Source organism: Panthera tigris, chromosome A2, assembly GCF_018350195.1.
Source record: "Panthera tigris isolate Pti1 chromosome A2, P.tigris_Pti1_mat1.1, whole genome shotgun sequence".
Lineage (NCBI taxonomy): Eukaryota > Metazoa > Chordata > Mammalia > Carnivora > Felidae > Panthera > Panthera tigris.
In genome coordinates, this window is record NC_056661.1 from 94,549,511 (window position 1) to 94,570,917 (window position 21,407).

At 35.2% G+C, this 21,407-nt stretch overlaps 1 protein-coding gene across 5 annotated transcripts in view; it reads left to right on the forward strand.

The window, feature by feature from the left end:
- Window positions 1–21,407, forward strand: part of AKAP9 (A-kinase anchoring protein 9) — a 151,512-nt gene that overhangs the window by 21,920 nt on the left and 108,185 nt on the right. For 3 of the 5 annotated variants that reach the window (XM_007076722.3, XM_042966211.1, XM_042966220.1), the window contains exons 2-7: window positions 316–543; window positions 4,045–4,089; window positions 13,849–13,902; window positions 14,268–14,438; window positions 15,668–15,823; window positions 16,668–16,865. In XM_007076722.3, coding sequence (XP_007076784.2) covers window positions 316–543; window positions 4,045–4,089; window positions 13,849–13,902; window positions 14,268–14,438; window positions 15,668–15,823; window positions 16,668–16,865 — 852 coding nt within the window. Of the gene's footprint in view, window positions 1–315; window positions 544–4,044; window positions 4,090–13,848; window positions 13,903–14,267; window positions 14,439–15,667; window positions 15,824–16,667; window positions 16,866–21,407 lie in introns of those variants that run through there. The other 2 variants (XM_042966231.1, XM_042966205.1) reach the window with 2 other exon arrangements.

Genomic DNA, 21,407 nt, shown 5'->3' on the forward strand with positions numbered 1-21,407 from the left:
AGAACTCTTATCCAGAGATTGCACTCTGACCAAGCAGTGACTGAGAGTGCCTGTTTTCCCTTATTCTGCCTATCTCTGGGCTAATTTTTTTTCTTTAGACGTGACGTTTTCAGTTCTCAGTATTTGAATAGCATTATTCAGAAGTATCTTACTTCTTTGCAATTCAGTAGTTATATTAAGGATTCTAATAGCTGTCCTTTATTATTTCACTGATGATTTGATCTTGTAAAGAAAGTAACTCCGCAGATACTTTTTCTTGATCACCACTATGAAAACAAGTATCTAATGATAATGACAACTTCTTTTTTTCTGTAGCTTGCCCAGTTTCGACAAAGGAAAGCTCAGTCTGATGGACAGAATCCTTCTAAGAAGCAGAAAAAAAAGAAGAAAACTTCAAGCAGTAAACAAGATGTGTCAGCATACCATGCTTTGAATCTTGAGCAGTCACGGAGTGATGAAATGTACATAAATAGTTCTCAGAGAGTAGGGACAGCTGTGACTCCTGAATCCACAATAATCAAACGTGACGAGATCTTTGTTGAAGTAAGTATTCATTTAAATTTTGAACATTAGAATTCTAAGTGGAAAGTTGTAGTAACAGTACTTATTAGCACCCTGTGCAGTTTTTGTGTGCTTGATTCAACAAACATTTGTAATACAACTGTGATATATCAAGGATTCAGCACCACGGATGCAAAGGTAGATATGACCATCTCTGCCCTTTAGGAAAGTCAGTCTAGGGGGGAAGGTAGATGTAAGATAGGCTGTGTACTCTGATTACAGCTGTGGTAACAAAAATGCATATGGTACCCTAGAATACCATGATTTGGGAGAATGCTAAATCGGCTTTAGCTATCAGCAAAGAAGTAGGCAAGACAACCTCTGTGGTAAAGAAGCAGCATTCACAAAGACATGAAACTGTGTGTGATGTGATTTGGAAACTGTAGGAAGTTTAGTTTTAAAAGGATCACAGAATGATGGGGATGAGTGGTGGTAAAGATGTGGGGCAGGAGATTGCACCTGGCCCAGAGAAGGCCCTAAACAGAGGCTAGTTTTCTTCCTCTCATTAATGGCGTAATTTCCAGAATACAGCAAAGAGGGAGAATTTAAAAGTGGATTGGGATGGTGGGTGGGATGAGCCACCAACTAAGACCAGGAGTAAAGAAGGTTGGGATGCTTAGGAGAAAGAGTGGTGGAAAAGGCAGATAATAATTATAATTTGGATTGTGCCCTGTTATGTTTATGTGGAAACAGAAAGACTTAGATATTATTTAGGATTTGAGCTTTATTCAAGAGGTCAGGAATGTTAGAGATTTGCTGTTCATCCTAAGAATGAATCTTTTTGAGATTTTCCTACTTAGAACTTATTGAGCATCTTGGATATGTAGATTAGTGTTTTTCATCAAATTTGGGAAGTTTTCAGACATTGTATCTTCAAATATTCTTTCTGCTCCTTTCTGTCCCCTTCTTCTGGATCTCCTGTTATGCATGTTGGTATGTTTGATATTGTTGTACAGATCTGATGCTCTGTTCATTTTTCTTCATTCTTGTTTTTATCTTCAGACTGCCTAATTTCAGTTGAACTATATTAAAGTTTGTGGATTCTTTCTTCTTCTTCCTCAGATCTGTTAAGCCCCTCTAATGAATTTTTCATTTCAGTTATTTTACTTTTAATTAATTAATTTAAAAAAAAATTTTAAATGCTTATTTATAGTTGAGAGAGACAGAGGGCAAGTGGGGAAAGGACAGAGAGAGAGGGAGACAGAATCTGAAGCAGGCTGCAGGCTCTGAGCTGTCAGCATAGGACCCAACACAGGGCTTGAACTCATGAACCATGAGATCTTGACCTGAGCCGAAATCGGACACTTAACCAACTAAGCCACTCAGGTGCCCCCCTTTTTAATTTATTATTAAAAAAATTTTTTAAACCAATCTCTACACCCAGCATGGGACATGAACTCACAGCCCCAAGATCAAGAATCGTATGCTTCACCGATGGAGCAAGCCAGATTCTCCTCTTTGGTTCTAAGTTATTTCTCTTTAGTGATCTTCTCTATTTTGTAAGGCAGTATCCTTATAGTTTTCTTTAGTGTTTTAGACTTTATTTTATTCACTTAATTTTATTCACTTGACCATATTTAAAATGGCTAGGGACTGTTTCTAATGACTGCTGTTTTTCTTATGTATGGGCCATACTTTCCTTTTTCTTTATCTTGAAATAAACTCTGGTGTTGCTATAGTTTGCATATGTATTTGTTATTTTTTCTGCAAAACATATCAGTATCTGGGCTTTTCGCTAGAGTTAGCATTTCCACTGCAAAGAACGTCTTGCTCACCATTTTATCCTCAGTACCACAGCTTTTAGTACACAGTATATACATTTAATCTATAGCTGGTTAAAGGGTATAAGTGCATGAACCATGAGGGCTTAGGTCATAAAAGTATTTTTTTTTTAACGTTTATTTATTTTTGAGATAGGGGGAGACAGCATGAACGGGAGAGGGTCAGAGAGAGAGGGAGACACAGAATCTGAAACAGGCTCCAGGCTCTGAGCTGTCAGCACAGAGCCTGATGCGAGGCTCAAACTCACGGACCGCGAGATCATGACCTGAGCCGAAGTCAGGTGCTTAACTGACTGAGCCACCCAGGTGCCCCGGTCATAAAAGTATTTTTGATTTGGGGTGCCTGGGTGGCTCAGTCAGTTAAGCGTCCGACTGGCTCAGGTCATGATCTCACAGTCTGTGAGTTCAAGCCCTGAGTCAGGCTCTGTGCTCACAACTGGAGCCTGCTTCGGATTCTGTGTCTCCCTTTCTCTGTCTCTGCCCCTCCCCCACGCATGCTCTGTCTCTGTCTCTCAAAAAAAATAAATAAACGTTAAATGTTTTTCTAAAAAAGGTATTTTTGATTTAAAAGAGGGTCACATAAGTTAGGAATCACCGAGACAGAATTTTAGAATAGGGTTAAGTTTCTTTCTGTTCTTGGCATCAATTACTACATCAGAGAGTAGGTAGGCTTAGAACTTGGTATTGAGTGCTGAATAAAATTTCCTTAAAGTCTAGGTGAGAAAGGAGTCAATGATGGTTTATTTTTGTTGAATGACTATCTAGGTCTCTTTTCTCACTTGTAAAATGAGATTCTTAGATGAGTGGGTGAACAGTAAAAGCAGTAAAAATTTAAGTTTCCTCCTTGGCTCTTTCTAGTACCTATAAGCTGAGGGAAGCTTGGAAAAGCCATTCACCTCATACCCAAATTCCAGGGATGTAAGGATGAAACAGGGATGTCTTAGAAAGTGTTTTATAAGCTTCAAAGGTGTTAATAACAACAAGACTGTTACATTTCTTCAAGTTGTTATTCCTTTTCTAGCATCAAGATTTGATGGTTTTTTTAACCTTTTTTTTTTTTTTAATTAATCTCTAGGTCCAACATGGGTCTCAAACTTATGACCCCAAGATCAAGAGTCATGTGCTCTACCAACTGAGCCAGGCACCCCAATGATTTTTCTTTTTGGAAAAATTGAACCCTTTTGACTAACATTTTAATAAATATCTTTTATTTAAAAGAGACGTAAGAATTTGAGGGATGATACCTTATTTGGTGCTTTTGTCTTACAAATGATTTGTATGTAGTGTATGTATGACTCTGTGTGAAAGAAAGTACCTCTTGATAACATTTATATTTAGAAAAATGCCTTGTGATAAATAGCATATGTGTTATATAGCCATTGTGATTCATAATCAGTGAAAATTTTACAGGTTTGGGGGCACCTGGCTGGCTTAGTCAGTAGAGCATGTGACTCTTGATCTTGGGGTTGGTTGTAAGTTCAAGCCCCACCTTGGGTGTAGAGCTTACTTAAAAAAAAAAATGAATAAAATAAAATCCACATACTTTAAAAATTTTTTTAAAGGCTTGAATAATTTTTACTAGTTTTTTTAGTGATATTTTTATGTGAGTTTTCTATCATATGTTACTAATTGTAATGGGTTAATAGAGTACAGTGGGAGGGAAAAAAGACCTTAATCTAATTGATTTTTACTTTTGTTTTAGCCAGAAAGTGAAATTTCAACTACAGCAGATGATTATAGTTCAGAGGTAAGAAAAATTAATACTATGTATGATTGACTTTTTATATTGATTTTGAAACTTCTTGATTATTAATACTTTATTTCTTGCAACTCACATGCTTATGTATTTTTATAAATATAATGAAATATAGCATAACAAAATATAATGTAAATGACCTAGAAAACCTGAAGGTTTATGTTTTTCTCTATATATTTTTGCAGATTGTTAACTAAGGTCTTAAATCTGTTTGCATAGCTTGGACCTTAATTAAATAGAGGCCTTGAGTTTCTAGGAAAGTGATATTGAGATTCTAGGATACATGATTGTCATAAGGTATCCATATTCAACACCGTAAAATATTTCATTATACAGACTATTTCACATTTTAAATAATGCTTTTTACAAATGCTTGAATTCTGTAGAATTATATGAATTCATTTATTGAAATTAATGTTGTAGCAGTGATTTTTAAAATAGGTGATAACATGTAATGTAGGCATTTGTCACATTAGGAAATATCTTCTTTATGTGTTGTTAATATATGTCATATGTTATCGTTTTATTATTCTTTTAGGTATCATTGTCATTTCTTTGGTCCAGAATTTGAGAATATGGAAAATTATTCTTTACTTTAAATAGTTCGGCCACTCAGTGTATTCCATAAGTTTTGATATATTGTAGGTTTCTAATACAAGGGGGAAAAAAGACAACTTAATATTCTTAAATGAACAAATTACTGTTTTGAAGTGCTAATAGGAGTGAAAACTTTGATACTCCAAAAGTTTAATGTGCTTAAAAGCTGGGAATATACTTATTAGTAATCTGATCAGGAAAATAATTAACCAGGGTTAAGTAAATAAATTGGCACCTGGTTTACGCTATATAAAGTTGCCTATATGGGAAGTATCTCAGTTTAAAATCACAGCTTGCAATTCAGAAAATCTAGCCTTGAGAATTTAAATTTGAAACTTACATATGAAAACAACACTGTTTTTCCTTTTCTGTAATGCCTTATATTCTTTTAAAAAATTTTATTGAAAAAAATTTTTAAGGCTTATTTTTTAGAGAGAGAGAGAACACAAGCAGGAGAGAGGCAGAGAGAGAGGGAGACAGAATCTGAAGCAGGCTTTAGGCTCTGTGCTGTCAGTGCAGAGCCCGACATGGGGTTCAAAATCATGAACTGCAAGATCATGACCTGAGTCGAAGTCAGACACTTAACCAACTGAGCTACCCAGGCCCCCCTAAAAAAATTTATTTTTATTCATTATTTTAAAATTGAAGTATAGTTGATACAAAATATTATAATAGTCTCAAGTGTACAACATAGTAATTTGACATTTATATACCTTACAAAATACTCCCACAATAAGTGTAGTTACCACCTGTTATCATACAAAATTATTATTTTTTAAAGTTTATTTTGAGAGAGAGTGTGTACAAGAGCAGGGGAGGGGCAGAGAGAAAAGGAGAGAGAGAGAATCGGGCTCCAACTCAGGGCTTAAATTCACAAACTGTGAGATCATGACCTGAGCTGAAATCAAGAGTCAAACACTTAACTGACAGCCACCCAGGCACCCTTACCATACAAAATTATTACAATATTATTAACTATACTCTTTATGCTGTACTTTACATCCTTGCAGCTTATTTATTTTATAATTTGAAGTTTATATCTCTTATTCCCCTTTACTTGTTTAGCCCATTGCGCTACTTTTCCTCCCCTCTGGTAACCACCAGTTTGTTTTTTCTCTGTATGTACGAGTCTGTTTCTGTTTTACATGTTCATTTGTTTTTTAATTCTACATATAGATGAAATTATATAGTATTTGTCTTTCTCTAACTTATTTCACTTATCCATGTTGTCACATATTTCATTCCTTTTTATGGCTGAGTAATCTTCCATTATACACAGACGTGCACACACACACACACACACCCCACATCTTTATTCATTCGTTTGTTGATGGACACTTAGGTTGCTTCCATGTCTTGGCTATTATAGATAATGCTACAATAAACATAGGGGTGCAATATATATTTTTGAATTGGTGTTTTCCTTTTCTTTAGGTAAATACCTGGAAATGGAATTAATGCATCCCATGGTATTTCCATTTTTAATTTTTTGAGGGACTGCCATACTGTTTTCCATAATGGCTACACAAATTTACATTCTCACTGACAATGCACAAAAATTCCCTTTGTCCCATGTTTTCAGAAACACTTGTTATTTCATGTTTTTTGAAAATAGTGTTTCTGACAAGTGTGGGGTGATAGCTCATTGTGGTTTTAGTTTGCATTTTCCTGATGATTGGTGATGTTGAGCATCTTTTCCTGTTTGTTGGTCATCTATATGTATGTCTTCTTTGGAAGAATGTCTATTCAGGCCCTCTTGCTCATTTTTTAATTGGATTAGTGTGTGTGTGTGTGAGTGTGTGTGTGTGTGTGTGTGTGTGTTGAGTGTAATGAGTTCTTTTTATTAATTCCAGTATAATACATACAGTGTTATATTAGGTTCAGACATATAGTGATTCATCAATTTTCTGCAACACTCAGTGCTCATAATAATAAGTATACCCTTTAATCCCCATCACCTATTTCACCCATCTCCCTTCCATCTCTCCTCTAGTCTTCATCAGTTTGTTCTTTATAGTTGAGTCTGTTTGTTTCTTTTTTTTTTTCCTTTGCTCATTTCTTTTGCTTCTTAAATTCCACATATGAGTGAAATCATATGGTATTGTTTTTCTCTGACTTATTTCACTTGGCATTATACTCTCTGCTATGAGTTTTTTTAATATATTCTGGAAATTAACCTTTCAATAGATCTATCATTTACAAATATCTTCTCTCATTTAGTACATTTAGTAGGTTGCCTTTAAATTTTGTTGATGGTTCCCTTCATTGTGCAAAAAGTTTTAAGTTTGATGTAGTTTCAGTTGTTTATTTTTACTTTTGTTGCCCTTGCCTGACAAGACAGATAGAAAATATATTCTAAGATTGATGTATAAGGGTTTACTCCCCATGTTTTCTTTTAGGACTTTTATGGTTTCAGGTCTTGAATCCATTTTGAGCTTATTTTTGTGTATGGTGTAAGAGAGTGGTTTCATTCTTTTGCATGCAGCTGTCCTGTGTTTTCAGCACCATTTATTGAAGAGAATATCTTTTTCCCATTGTGTATTTTTGCCTCCTTTGTCATAGATTAATTGACCATATAAACATGGGTTTATTTCTGGGCTCTCAGTTCTGTTCCATTGATCTATATATCCATTTTTGTGCCAGTATCATACTGTTTTGATTACTGTAGCTTTGTAGTATGGTTTGAAATCAGGGACTATGTGTCCTCCAGCTTTGTTCTTCTTTCTCAAGATTACTTTTCAGTTTTTTGGGGTCTTTTATGATTCCATACAAATTTTAGGATTATTCTGTGAAAATGCTATTATAGTTCAGATTGCTTTGGGTAGAATGGACATTTTTAACAGTACTAATTCTTTTGACCCATGAGCATGGTCTGTCTTTCCCTTTATTTGTGTCCTCTTCAGTTTCTTTCATCAGTGCCCTAGGTATCAGAGTACAGGTCTTTCACCTCCTTGGTTAAATTTATTCCTAGATACTTTATTCTTTTTGATGCAGTTATAAATGGTATTTTTCTTAATTTCTCTGCTAGTTTGTTGATAGAGTATAGAAATCGATAGATTTCTGTATATTAATTTTATGTCCTGCAACTTTACTGAGTTCATTGATTAGTTCTGATAGTGTTTTAGTGGAATCTTTAGAGTTTTTTATATTTAGTATCTTATCATCTGCAAATGGTGACTGGGCTGCAGCTGCTGTAGCTGTACTGGTGGATGGGGCTGGCCCCCGGCAAGGCTGGCCAAGAGGCTAGGCTGCAGCTGCAGGTATGCTGGCAGGTGGGGTAGTACGCAGTGTGACTGACTGGGAGGCTTGGTGGCCACTGTCTTGAGCCTGCAGGTGGGTGGGACTCCCTAGAGCAGGAGTCACTTTGGAAGGGCCCCTGCCAGGGCAGTTGAGTAGGTTGGGGTGGGTTCACAGGGGAACGCCAGGGCAGGGAGAGTGGTGCTAGGAAGAGAGAGTGTCAGAACCAGGGCCCAGCTGTGCTGAAGGAAGGCAAGAAAAATAGTGCGTGCCAGCACTTCCATTCCTGGAAAAACTTCCTGCAGATTCTTGCCCCTGGGGCACACACCCTAAAATTAGTAATTTTTTTTCACATATAATCCAGCTGCTTTTCAAACTGCTGTCTTGTCCTGGGTCTCCGAGCAAGTGATGCTGTACACTGGCCTTTTAAGAGCAGAGTCTTGGTTTCTTATAGCCTTCTGGCTCCCCCAGTTAAGCCAATTTAAGGCCAGATGTTTACGGGGGCTCATATTTCCAGTGCATATACACAGTATGAGGGCTTCCCACTGTGGGGCTTGAACCCCTCACTCCTTGAGGAGGGCCTTCACACCTGTGAGATCTCTCTTGCTTGTGGGTCGCTGCACAGGAGGTTTAGTTTCTGATCGTGTCTCTGCTCCTCCTACCCTTTTCCATGTGGCTTTTTCTTTGTATCTTTAGCTGTGGAAAACCTGTTCTGCTAGTCTTCAGGTTGTTCTCTGACAATGAGTTGGGGTATATGTAGTTGCAGCCTTGGTGTGTTTGTGGGGAGAGGTGAGCTCAGGAACTTTCTACTTGGCTCTCTCTCTCTTTATAATGCCATAATAATAATAATAATAATAATAATAATAATAATAATAATAATTCTTCTTCTTCTTCTTCTTCTTCTTCTTCTTCTTCTTCTTCTTCTTTTAAGTTTATTCAGAGAGTGTGAGCAAATGAAAGCACAAGCGGAGGCGGGGCATAGGGAAAAGGAGAGAAACTATCCCAGCCAGGCTCGACACTGTCAGCCCTGGCTTGATCCCACAAACTATGAGATCGGGAAGTCTAGAGGCGGTTGCTTAGCTGACTGAACCACCCAGGCACCCCTATTATAATGCCATAATTCTTATAGTGTCTTTCTTGATTAAAAGTTTCAGGTATTTTTGTTCTTGAACTGCCTTTGTCTTTGGGACACCCAAAGACTGCACAAAATGCATTTTTTTCTTTACACTAAGTTGAATTTTTTTTTTTTTAATAAGCCAAATGGCTACAGGTCAGACCATCTCTTATATGCCTGTGAAATTTGATTAAATTTATATAGCCTTTTTCTCACTTTTGGGATAAGAGAGTAAACTTTAGTTTTTGTTAATATAGATTTGAAAGGTAAAAACATTAAGATTGTGGTTTGCAAGTTCTCTTTTTAAAAAACGATAATATTGGAAATTCTTGCTACAATAAGATATTTTTTGCCTAGATTTTTTAAATTATAAAACTGGTGGGTATTGTGAGGTCCAGAAAAATGTATTCAAACTATTTATCTGTGATACCTAATAAATATGTGTTTTGAATTAAGGTACAAGTAATATTTAAATGTAAATCCTGCAAATAAAAGTTAGAATATGTTCACAATGATTCAACAAGAAATATATTCTATGTGTATATGTGTATAACTTCTATATATTTGCATGTATAATTATATATATGTTTTATTGTATACATGAATGATTGTGTACATGAATAAATATATACCTATACATACATGTGAAATTTTTTTCCAAACAAAAATTTCAGGAAAGATACTTCTCTTTGCTATGTGACATATCCTTTGATACTTTCTCTTTTTAATGCTGGTCACAAAAACCAAATTGAATAATGACCTATAATTTGAAAAAATAGTTTCTTAGAAGATTACATTGAAAACAGGTATTTATGAAATAATTTTTGACAGATTGACCAGATTTCAATCATAACCCTTGTGATATTATATATTTTGGCCTGGATTCAGAATGGTTATGCTATGACAAAGTTACATATTCACTTTGTAGAAAACAGCAGAAAAATTGATTGTGAAGTATTTGGTAGTGTCCCATTAAGATTGCTAACATGGAGGCTGGTTGAATCCATGACACTGGGCTAGTTGTGGAGGCTTTAGCCATTACTTTTGGTGATGTTAAAACTGGTGTGACTGGAGCTAGAATTACAGGGAACTTGTAAGCCATAGTCACACTTTCAGGAGGCAGAAGAATCATCAGTAAATGAAATTTGTAAATTAAGACGTAAATTGACCCTGTAATTCTTTTCATATTGGAAATTTTAAGGAATTATCTCTTAGTATCACATCCTCCCCACCAAAGGAAATTCCTTTCTAGGAAACACATAGATTACAACTTCATTACAAATGCCAGGTTTGCAGTGTTTAATAATCTTGACTACTCTTGTTTGCCCTTGAGTATTTTTAAAATTTCAAAATTACAGTTTTTAATTGTGGGCTACGTAATTATCTTGTGTGTTATTTAAATATCACTGTCATTTTTCTGGGTTGTAGGGAAGTAAGGTAACATAAAACAACAGGGGCTTTGGAAACTTGTGTTCAAATTTCACCTTCATCACCTCCGTGGTGTATCAACTGGGGCCCATCACTGAAACTCTGAAATGTAGTTTTTTTCATCTGTAAACAAAGATACCTACTTAACAGTGTAATTGTGAGGGTTATCTGATAATATTTAGTATGGTGTTTAGTATATAAAAGACAATCAAAAAAGGTTTTGGTTTTTTTTTTTTTTTTTACTGTTCTTCAGTAGAAATGTGCTCTTCCCACTAAGCATATGAAATGATTAATGAGAATTCTTTTAACAAATTATTCTCAAAAGGAGTTCAGAGTATGATTACTAGTTTAGAAATTTTCTGCATATAAATATGGTGTGCATTTAATTTTCTTGACTTCTTTGGCCGGTATTCTTGTTGGGTTGACTGATGGATTCAGGCTTAGAAATAATTAAATAATATTTTCCTATGACCTACCTAATAAGATCGGTTTTGAGTAAATATATACGCAATTACATATACTAGAGAAATCAGACTGGATAAAAAAGTAGCCTTCTTACAAATTAATTTAAGTTATATGTAATCTGTTAAGTCCTTCATGAAGGGACATTTCATATCCAAAATGCCATATTAACATGAAATATTTTTATTGATACTCTTTGAGCAGGGTTATCTGGAGGAAGCTGTGAATATTGTAGGCAACCTAGACACAAGATAGGTAAATAAATGTGCTATGCTAAGTATGGAAAGATGAAATGATAGTAGAGCATACACTCTCATGGATTTCATGTGATTATTCAGTGCTTCTTAACCAAGTCGCTTATACAGTTCATGATATTTCTGAAATGGCAGGCTGGAGTTGGAGACATAGCCTTTAGCCATAAAGTTATATAAACTTAGCCTTCCAGCTTTGACTTGGGTATGGTGTTTTGTTTTGTTTTGTTTTGTTTTAGTCTCACCTTATTTTTTTCTCACTCTCTGCATCAGTTTTATTGAGGTATAATTGACAATTAAAAATTGTATATATATTAAGTTGTGCAATGTGTTTGATATTCAACTTGACTTTCAATAAATGATTTTAGCCTCATTAGTTACTTAGCTCCAATTTCCCCTAGGCACATTGAACTCCTGTAATTCTCATACACTTTTAGGAACCGTCAGATTCTTACTTTATTAAAACATTATTAATATTTTTGAATATGTGTAAGTATAAATTATTATAAGGATATTAATAGTCTGTCTTTAAATTAATGTCCAGTGAAAGGAAAAAGTTTTGGTGTGAGGCCATTTTATGGTTATAAAAAAGATCGTCCTCTGAATCTTTCTGAATAGCAGTATTTTTATGAGGTGATACTTACCTCTACAGAACATTTTAAAATTTAAAATGTACCTGAATTGTACTTTCCCTAGTCTACATGTTATCCATGTAAATTGAGTAAATCTGTGAATTCAGAAAGAATATATTAGTGCAGCCTAAAGGTTTACATAACTTTGACAAATGCCACAGTAAAAAAAGGAGATTAAGGGAAGTTTAGAGTTTTCTTTAGCTGAAGGAGTTTGTCAATCTAATCTTCATGTTTCACGTTATTAATTTACTTTCATATTACAGTTTACCAAGTATGGTGTTAGAAGACTAATGTAAGAAGGGATGAATGCTCTATCCTTTAGGTATCAATAAAATATTATCCACATTAAAACAATAGAATAATTTAATATTAACTGTTAGTGATTCCAATATTCTGAGTATTTCTATTCTAACTTCAGAATATAGTTTATTTTAGTTTAGTGCTGGTGAATAATCTTTTACCTATTTACATGGTATTAAATTTTTAAAATTTATTAATACTGATTTTTATTTTATTATAAGAACATGTAATTAAGTTTTGAAAATGGTCTTGTATTTTAAGAAGCCAATACATACGAGTTTTTCAAATGTAGTTTTGCTTAAGTTAGATAAAAATTAAGCTGAACATTGGCTGTATAATGTATTGGATACAATTATAAATCAGTAACTTATTACAGAGTTATATCATCTCTACTTAAGGAGTATCCATTGCTTACTATTATATTTGAAGCTTTTCATAAAATCCATTTCATAACACTGTTACTATAAAGCAAACATTTTAGCAGATGCTTATTAAAATGCTTTGTTCCAGCATCAAGAAGAGCTAATTGAAATTTAGAAGGATTTAATTGGAAAGTTACTTCAAGTGACTTGATATTAATAATTTTAATAGATTTAGTACTCCTGTCTTCTGATAGTTTTTCACATACTGCAATATTGTGTTGCCATAAAGATGAGGTTTTTTTTTTTTTACTTTAGTTTTAAGAAAAACCAAGGAATAAAACTCTGTTAAAGAACTCCTAAATAGTATCTTCACCTTTTTTTTTTTTTTTTTAATTTTAAGTAGGCTCCACACCTAAAGTGGGGCAGGCTTGAACTCACAACCCCTAGGTCCAGAGTCCCCTACGTCAGGAGTCACATGCTCTACTGAGTGAGCCAGCTAGGTGCTGCAGTGCTTCCACTTTTTAAAGGGATGTGGTTCATACCCTAATTCTGGGATATCCTGTCCTATATACTTCAGCAGTAAAAATTTCATTATCTTGGATTGTATTAATGTAGAATTCTGTTCTATTAATTCTATTAATGTAGAATTGTGAATAATTAAGATGTAAGCAGGAATAAAGTTCTTTTGTGCACTGTTGGGGGGGAATGAGGAGATTGTTAAATAGATTAATTGACCTGAAATTAATCTCCCACCAGGTCAACCCAGGAGACGTACTCTGTCATCCTTCTTCCTCCCATCCCCAAATGTTTGTGGTAGAGGCAGTAATATGTTATGGAAAATCTCTACATCAGTTAGGGTTGGCATGGCTGTCATTTCCCCAGGGAAAAGTTGGGGGAGTGTTGTTTACCTCTTCATCTCATACCCTTTGACCTGATTACCAACCTTCAGTGAATTTGCACAAGCAAATGATTTTACTTTAAAATGAATAGAGCTTAATCAAAAAACAATTATTTAAATGATTATAAGCAGCATTTTGTAGAAGAGGATTTTAGTAACTTGAGGTCTATAATTCCCCTTCTGAAGACAAAATATAAACTGCACTTAGAACTTTGATTCATGTAAACAAAAATGTATAGTGCAATGTCTTCTGCATTGTAAGCCCTCAAGTGTTTTAGGAATCATTGGCATTTGAAATGATCATAATGTCTTTTATATATTTAAGTTTAATCGCTGTATCTCTTTTGCCAATGAGGCATTTTCCCTATCCATAAAATATGCACGAATACAGTTAGCAGAATTATAATTGTTAGCTTTAAATAAAGTTCTATCTAAAATCATAATATATCAGGAAATTGTTTTTGTACAGGTAAATGGTTGCAGTTTTGTGGTGAGAACAGGAAAGCCCACAAATTTATTAAGGGTACAGTATTTAAAACTACTTATGATACTAATGTTTTACACTATCAAAAACCATCTGGCTTACTAACAAAGCTGTTTCCTGCATGCATTTCTTTCTGTGTGTGATTTCTAAATGCTTTTAATGTTTAACAAAACAAAATTAGCTGTCTTTTGTTATAAAGCTCAGTTATAACCAAATTTGTAGATATTTTGTTTTTGCTTTTAAGGTATATAGCACATTAATAACAAAGTAGCCAGTCATTCCAGTAAATTCTCAGTTGATAAGTGATATTTTAAAGTGGACTTTACTATGGAATTCAATATTTGAATCCCTCTTCCTGAGGAATGTTGTTAGTATGAATTATTAAATATCTTGGATTGATTTAGGAAGAAGAATTTGGTGCTGATGATTCTTATTCTGAACATGGAGCACAGTATAGTCAGACCCACCTAGAGATGATGGAAAATGAATTGGCTGGCAAACAACATGAGATTGAAGAGCTGAACAGAGAACTAGAAGAAATGAGAGCCACCTACGGGACTGAAGGGTTACAGCAGGTATGCCTACTTTATGTGGCTTTGTTTTGTTACAAAAACAAAAACAGGAAATTTGAATGCTAGCATATGTAAATAGTACATAACTTAAGTCATAGTAACTTATCTCATAATATTCTTATACATATCATAAACAACTTGCTTAACACTAAGAGTCCATGAATAGGGGTAATACAATCTGGAATCTTTTGTTTAACTTTATGAGATAGCTAGGCTGAAAGCACTTCAGTAGAATAGATGTTTTTGTAATCAGCCTGAGAGAAAATATGGTGCAAACCGCATCAGAATGTTATGACTTAAACTCATTAAAAATGTCAGCGAGTCCTTGTAAAGGGACCTCTTGTGGTTCAAATGACATCTGTTGTTTGTGGCAGTCAGTTATGAAACCAAGGTGAAAAAGACCATTGATGAAGACGACAGAATACATTTTAGTTTCATCCTCTCCAGGAACAAGTGAGAATCGAACATGTCTATGATGATGTTGCCTAGGAACAGATTGGGGCACCCCTGAATATAAAGGCACTTGTCCTTCTAGAAGCAGATAATCGATAAGTTAGACCTAGTGTATTTTGTTCATCGGGTAATTTTTTTTTAAGTTGTTTTGGAAGTAAAACCAATTTCTGCAAGGTAATTTTTTCAAATATGGATGAGATTGCTTACAAATTATAATCTTCCCAGGCACCTGGGTGGCCTGGTTGGTTGAGCATTCGACTTAGGCTCAGGTCATGATCTCATGGTCTGTGATTTCGACCCCTGCATCGGGCTCTGTGCTGACAGCTCAGAGCCTGGAGCCTGCTTCAGAATCTTTGTCTCCGTCTCTCTCTCTGCCCTTCCCTGCTTGTGCTCTGTCTCTGTCTCTCTAAAAAATAAATAAACATTAAAAAAAAATTTTTTTTTAGTTACAGTCTGACAATGTGTTTTGTATATTTTTGAATAGTTGCCTGTACTAATAATCAGTTTTGTTCTAAAAATAAGTCAGTTAAGCGGCCGACCGGCTCAGGTCATGATCTCGCCGTCCGTGAGTTCGAGCCCCGCGTTGGGCTCTGTGCTGGCAGCTCAGAGCCTGGAGCCTGTTTCAGATTCTGTGTCTCCCTCTCTCTGACCCTCCCCCGTTCATGCTCTGTCTCTCTCTGTCTCAAAAATAAATAAACGTTAAAAAAAAAAAAATTCAAAATATATAAACTTCAAAGAAAGTAAGTCTGGCACTTAATACTTTCACTGATGTCTTTTAGTTACAAGAATTTGAAGCTGCCATTAAACAAAGAGATGGCATCATAACCCAGCTTACTGCTAATTTACAACAAGCAAGAAGAGAAAAGGATGAGACAATGAGAGAATTTTTAGAGTTGACAGAACAAAGTCAGAAATTACAGATTCAGTTCCAGCATGTAAGTATTAGTAATAGAACAAAATTTATTAGATTTTTGGTAGTGAAGTTTTTAAAAAATGCTCATGAGTTTTAAAACAAATTTAAACTTAAAATCACATCTGCTTATAATGTATCATGTTGGAAAAAATAACGAACACCTGTTATTATGTTAACCAAGAATTTAACTAGTTCTTTTGTGGTTTCTTTGCTGTTATTTTCTTTGTTCATCCTTGTCTGTATACTGAAAGCCTACAATATCTTTTAAGTCTGATGGTGGATTTTTGCAGAAATTAACATGTAGCCACATCCTACCTTTGCCAACCTTGGTATGATTTTATTTTATTTTCTAAAACGGTATCCAGACAGAATATATTCCATTTACCTTTAATCAGAGCCATAAGAATGTAATTGTATTAATCAAGGTTTCTGATGGCAAGTACAGAAAATAATTTGAGATAGGTTAAGCAAAAGGGAGAAATTTAAATACAGGCTTATATTACAGATTTCAAGGTGGAAATACAACCAGGCCTCTGAAAGGGATTGGAATCAGAAACTAGAAGGATATCAGGAATCCAGGAAGTACTGTCTTTCAGGCCCCCTTTCTTTCTGTAGGTCTGCCTTAGTCTTCCCTATTTTATTAGACTTTTTCTGCTTTGTCATGGGATAATCTTAACTGTTCAGCTTGTATGATGTGCCCATACTCATCTGATAAGCCATGACAGCATGTTTGCTTGGGTTTCAAGCCTATGAATCTAGCAGATATCCCAGAGAGCAATTGTGAGCTGAGTAATAGCCCAAAAGATGTTTATTCCCTAGCGTAATCACTTCAGAATTTAACTTGGGGGTTTCTTTCTGTTTTTAAGTTACAGGCTAGTGAAACTCTGAGAAACAGCACTCATAGTAGCACAGCTGCAGATTTGTTGCAAGCCAAACAACAGATCCTCACTCATCAGCAACAGCTGGAAGAACAAGACCATTTATTAGAAGATTATCAAAAAAAGAAAGAAGACTTCAAGATGCAAATTAGTTTCTTACAAGAGAAAATTAGAACATATGAAATGGTATGTTTATTTTAAGGAAGTTAGCCAATGTACAGCAGCTTTATAATTGAAGTTTTTTATGCAAGTGTTTATATTTTTTGTTATGTACATGAATTACAAAATTTCATAATTAAGAAATGTTCTTTATATAAAACAACTTATTTCAAAAGCAATTGGGAGTCTTACAATAATAGTTTTTAAGATAATACTAATTACTGAGTTCCTTGGAAGTGATCAGCCTATGTTAAAGTGAGTTCTCAGGAGAATCTAAATTTATAAACATAATTAACATTCTTTTTTTCTTTTCATCTATAAGTATTTCTACTCATTTTACCAGTGGTTATGAAATTCTGAAAATATTTCCAAGAAAAAATGAAATCTTATGGATTTATTTAGGAAAAAATAGTGGATTCTCCTTTCATGATAGTTATGTTTTATAAAGTTGCTTGGAATACTTATTTAGCAAATAAGTGGTAATAGAGGAAAAGGGGGGAAATATATATAATTTACATATTTATATTTGTTTTTATGTATGAACACACATATATATTATATATTATGTATAAATATATAAATATGTATGTGTGTATATGTATGTGTTTATACACACACACATATGTATTCTAGAGAATATATTTATATATACATAGATACACAACATATCTCATAAGATTATAATCTTAAATCCGAAAAACCACTCATCTCTGTAGGTTATATTTTATTTGTTTTTCAAAAGAGAAAATGGGGTTCACCTATGTTAAATGACTTGACTGAGGGTACCCTACTGACACTTGTCAGACTTGTGATTCAAATCCATACAGCTGGCCCAGAGCCATATTTCTTGTGTTTTACTGCACTGCCCCCTCTTGCCTCCATCCTCTTCACCATCCATGTTTTCCTAATAAGGTCTGCCTTCATAAAGGAAGTGACTCAAGGTAGGCTTTAGGAGGAGAGGATATTTGAGGCAGGTCTGGAATAATCTCTCTCTAATTATATTTCATTTTCTCAGCAATAGTTCTGTGTGGCACATAGTAGCTACTCAGTATTCATTTGGTAAATAAGCAAATACATTATGAATCTGAACTGATAGAGATAGGAAGGACATTTTAGAGGGTGGAGTGTACATAAAGACCCAGGACAAAAGATGTTAAAAATATATAGGTAGCAAAAAATAGTTTAACCAGAAATAGTCTTTGAAAGTCAGCCTTTGTAGGGGCTCCTGGGTGGATCAGTTGATTAAGTGTTCAACTATGGCTCAGGTCATGATCTCACAGCTTGTGAGTCTGAGCCCCACGTCGGGCTTTGGGCTGACAGCTCAGAGCTTGGAGCCTGTTTCGGATTCTGTGTCTCCCTCTCTCTTTCTGCTCCATGCCCCCCACCCCCCCCACTTGCGCGCGCTCTCTCTCTCCCTCTCTCTCTCTCAAAAATAAAACATAAAAGAAATTTTTTTTTAAAGTGAGCCTTTATAAAGATATTTTTAACATGTATAATATGATGAAATGAAGCAATAAAAATAAACATTTCCTGGGGAGCCTGGGTGGGTCAGTCAGTTGAGTGTCCAACTTTGGCTCAGGTCATGATCTTATGGTTTGTGGGTTCCAGCCCCATGTCGGGCTCTGTGCTGACAACTCAGAGCCTGGAGCCTGCTTTGGATTCTCTGTCTCCCTCTCTCTCTGCCCCCTCCCCTGCTCACACTCTATCTTCTGTGTCTCTCAGAAATCATAAATAAATGTTAAAGAAATTAAAAAGAAAACAAAAGTGAGCCTTTTCAGGAGCGAAGAGTGGAGAGATACTCTAGGTCTCGTTATAAGAGCCTGGAAATTGGATTTTGTTGTATTTATTATATTCAGCAGGCAGTATTATTTGAAAGTATTTAAAACTCAAATAATTCATTATTTTATTTTTTTAATATTTATTTTGAGAGAGAGAGAAAGAGAGTACACAAGCAGGGGAGTGGCAGAGAGAGGGAGAGAGAAAATCCCAAGCAGGCTCTGCATTGATTCCACACCTGAGCGGAAATCAAGAGTCAGATGCTTAACTGACTGAGCCACTTAGGTGCCCCAAATAATTCATTTTCATAGGGGGAAAGCCTTTGTTTATTTGAATGCTAGCAGAATTTTTCTTTTTTTTAAGTTCATTGATTTTGTGAGAGAGAGTGCACGTGCGCAAGTGGTGGAAGGGCAGAGAGAGGGAGGGAGAGAGGATCCTAAGCAGGTACCTCGCTGTCAGTGCAGAGCCTGATGCAGGAGCTTGATCACACAAACCATGAGATCATGACCTGAGCTGAAATCAAGAGTAAGATACTTAACCAAATGAGCCACCCAGGTGCCTCTGTTAGCAGAATGCTTTTATTACCAGTCTCTTCTTCGTCTTTTTTTTTTAAATTTGTCTTAATTTATTTTTGAGAGAGAGAGAGACAGAGCATGGGCAGGGAAGGGGCAGAGAGAGAGAGGGGAGACACAGAATCTGAGGCAAGATCCAGACTCTGAGCTGTCAGCACAGAGCCTGACCTGAGGCTGGAACTCACAAGCCATGAGATCATGACCTGAGCCGAAGTCAGATGCTTACCAGTTGAGCCACCCAGGCACCCCAATTATTAGTCTCTTCTTTATTATGTATATATTTTTAAAATTCTCTCTCTCTCTCTCTTTTTTTTTTTTTTTTAAACTTTGAATGACTCCCCCTGAGCAGTAGTTCCATCAGATCAGCTGAGGGACTAGAGCATTAGGGTGATGGTTGAAACTGTCATGGTGATTCCAGCCTCATTCTCTTTACTCATAATATTCTGAACTTCCCATGGTGCAGTGGTCACAAGCAAGAAGTATATTATTCCCCACTCCCTCAAGTCTGTTTCTAAAAATAGAGGGATTGTATCTTCAACCACAGGGCTGTCTTTTCCAACACAAAATATGTGGTTTAAAACCATATATTTTGAAATAAACAGTACTAAGAAAAATGAACCATGAATTTAGTAGTTGAATGAAGAATTATTGTTGCTTGCAGTTATATCACATGTTGGACAATTTTGAATTAAGTGACACTGTTTTATGAGGATTCCTCCTCCCCAATAGAAAAATCAGGAAATAGAAGTATTAACAGATGTTAATATTCCAAGTCTAAGTACTTGTTTAACAGTTCAACTGAAGTTGACCTCCGTGAACTAATTTTATTTTCTTATAGGTTCCAAATGCCTTCTAGATACTTTCTAGTATACTAAGATATTACATTTTTACATAGCACAATGTGCATAAAATACATTAATACATTCATTTTCTTTTAGCTTCAAACATATTCTATGAGATAGAAGAAATGGTATTTATTTTACAGGTGAAAACACTGCAATTTAAGAGATTAAAGTGATTTAAATGTCATATTATAGTACAGAAGTCAGAAGGCTCAGCATTTGGTAATCACTTATGGTGACATTGGATGGAATATGTGATACCAAGAAAAAAGCTGATAGGATTTTGCTCAAGAGGCTTCACAGTATAGCTGTTGTTGCCTTAGTTAATTTATATAGTGCATATTGTGGCCTTTGACTTGTAGGCTCAGAAGTCTGGTTTTTATCCAGAGAGGGAGGCAAACCACAAGAGACTATTAACTATAGAGAATAAACTGAGGGGTTTTTGAGGGGATAGGCTAAATAGGTGATGGACATTAAGGAGGGCATTTGTTGTGACGAGCACTGGGTGTTATATATAAGTGATGAATCACTAAATTCTACTCCTGAAACCAGAAGTACACTGTATGTTAGCTAACTTGAATTTAAATAAAATCTTGGAAGAAAAAATAATTCTGATTTTTATCTTCTATCATCTGAGACTTGAGCTATCTCAGAGGTGAGCTAGATTTTCCAAGTTCAAGAGGCTAAATGTTTAAATCTTGAAGATGAGATTATTAATTTACAGTGAGAAATGATTATCACCAGGACCTGCATGCTTCAGGTTCTTTGGATTTTACTTTCTTTCTCTGGGCAAATGAATTTGAAACGCCAAATAATAATAATAGAAAGTTGTTTAGTGAGCATGAGATTAAAGGATATTAGAGGAATCAAATGTTCCATAGCATTACGCTATGATAACCTGATGTATCCATCTCACAGAAGGAAAAGTCATGCCTGTGGACTGAAATTCTTAAATTCTGTTTGCTACAACCCCTTACATTGCTTTCTGTGTTAAGTATGGTTTTCCCAGAGTGATCAGAATTCGCAGTCTCACGGCACCTGGACTGTGGTGGAATGTGTACTGCCAACATTTCTGTCTCACGCCTTCCTTTTTCTAGGCTTTGACATTCTTTATTTAGATATATTAATAAATCCATTCAAGGTGCCTTTAAGTCCTCTTGGCCTTAGGACTCCTGACTCATTTAGGTGATTTTACTTACCTACTTGTGTTTGTTCCATTCTATGGATTATACTTTCTTTGTAGTTGGGACCTCAGCCCTTAAATATTTAGGCAACTAAGTAACAGAGGCAAAACTTTGTTTCTAGGGCTTTTGCTTGACTCCCTTATGTGATAACATTCTTAAGGATGATTGTGATTATGAACATGCCTTGGCCTGTGT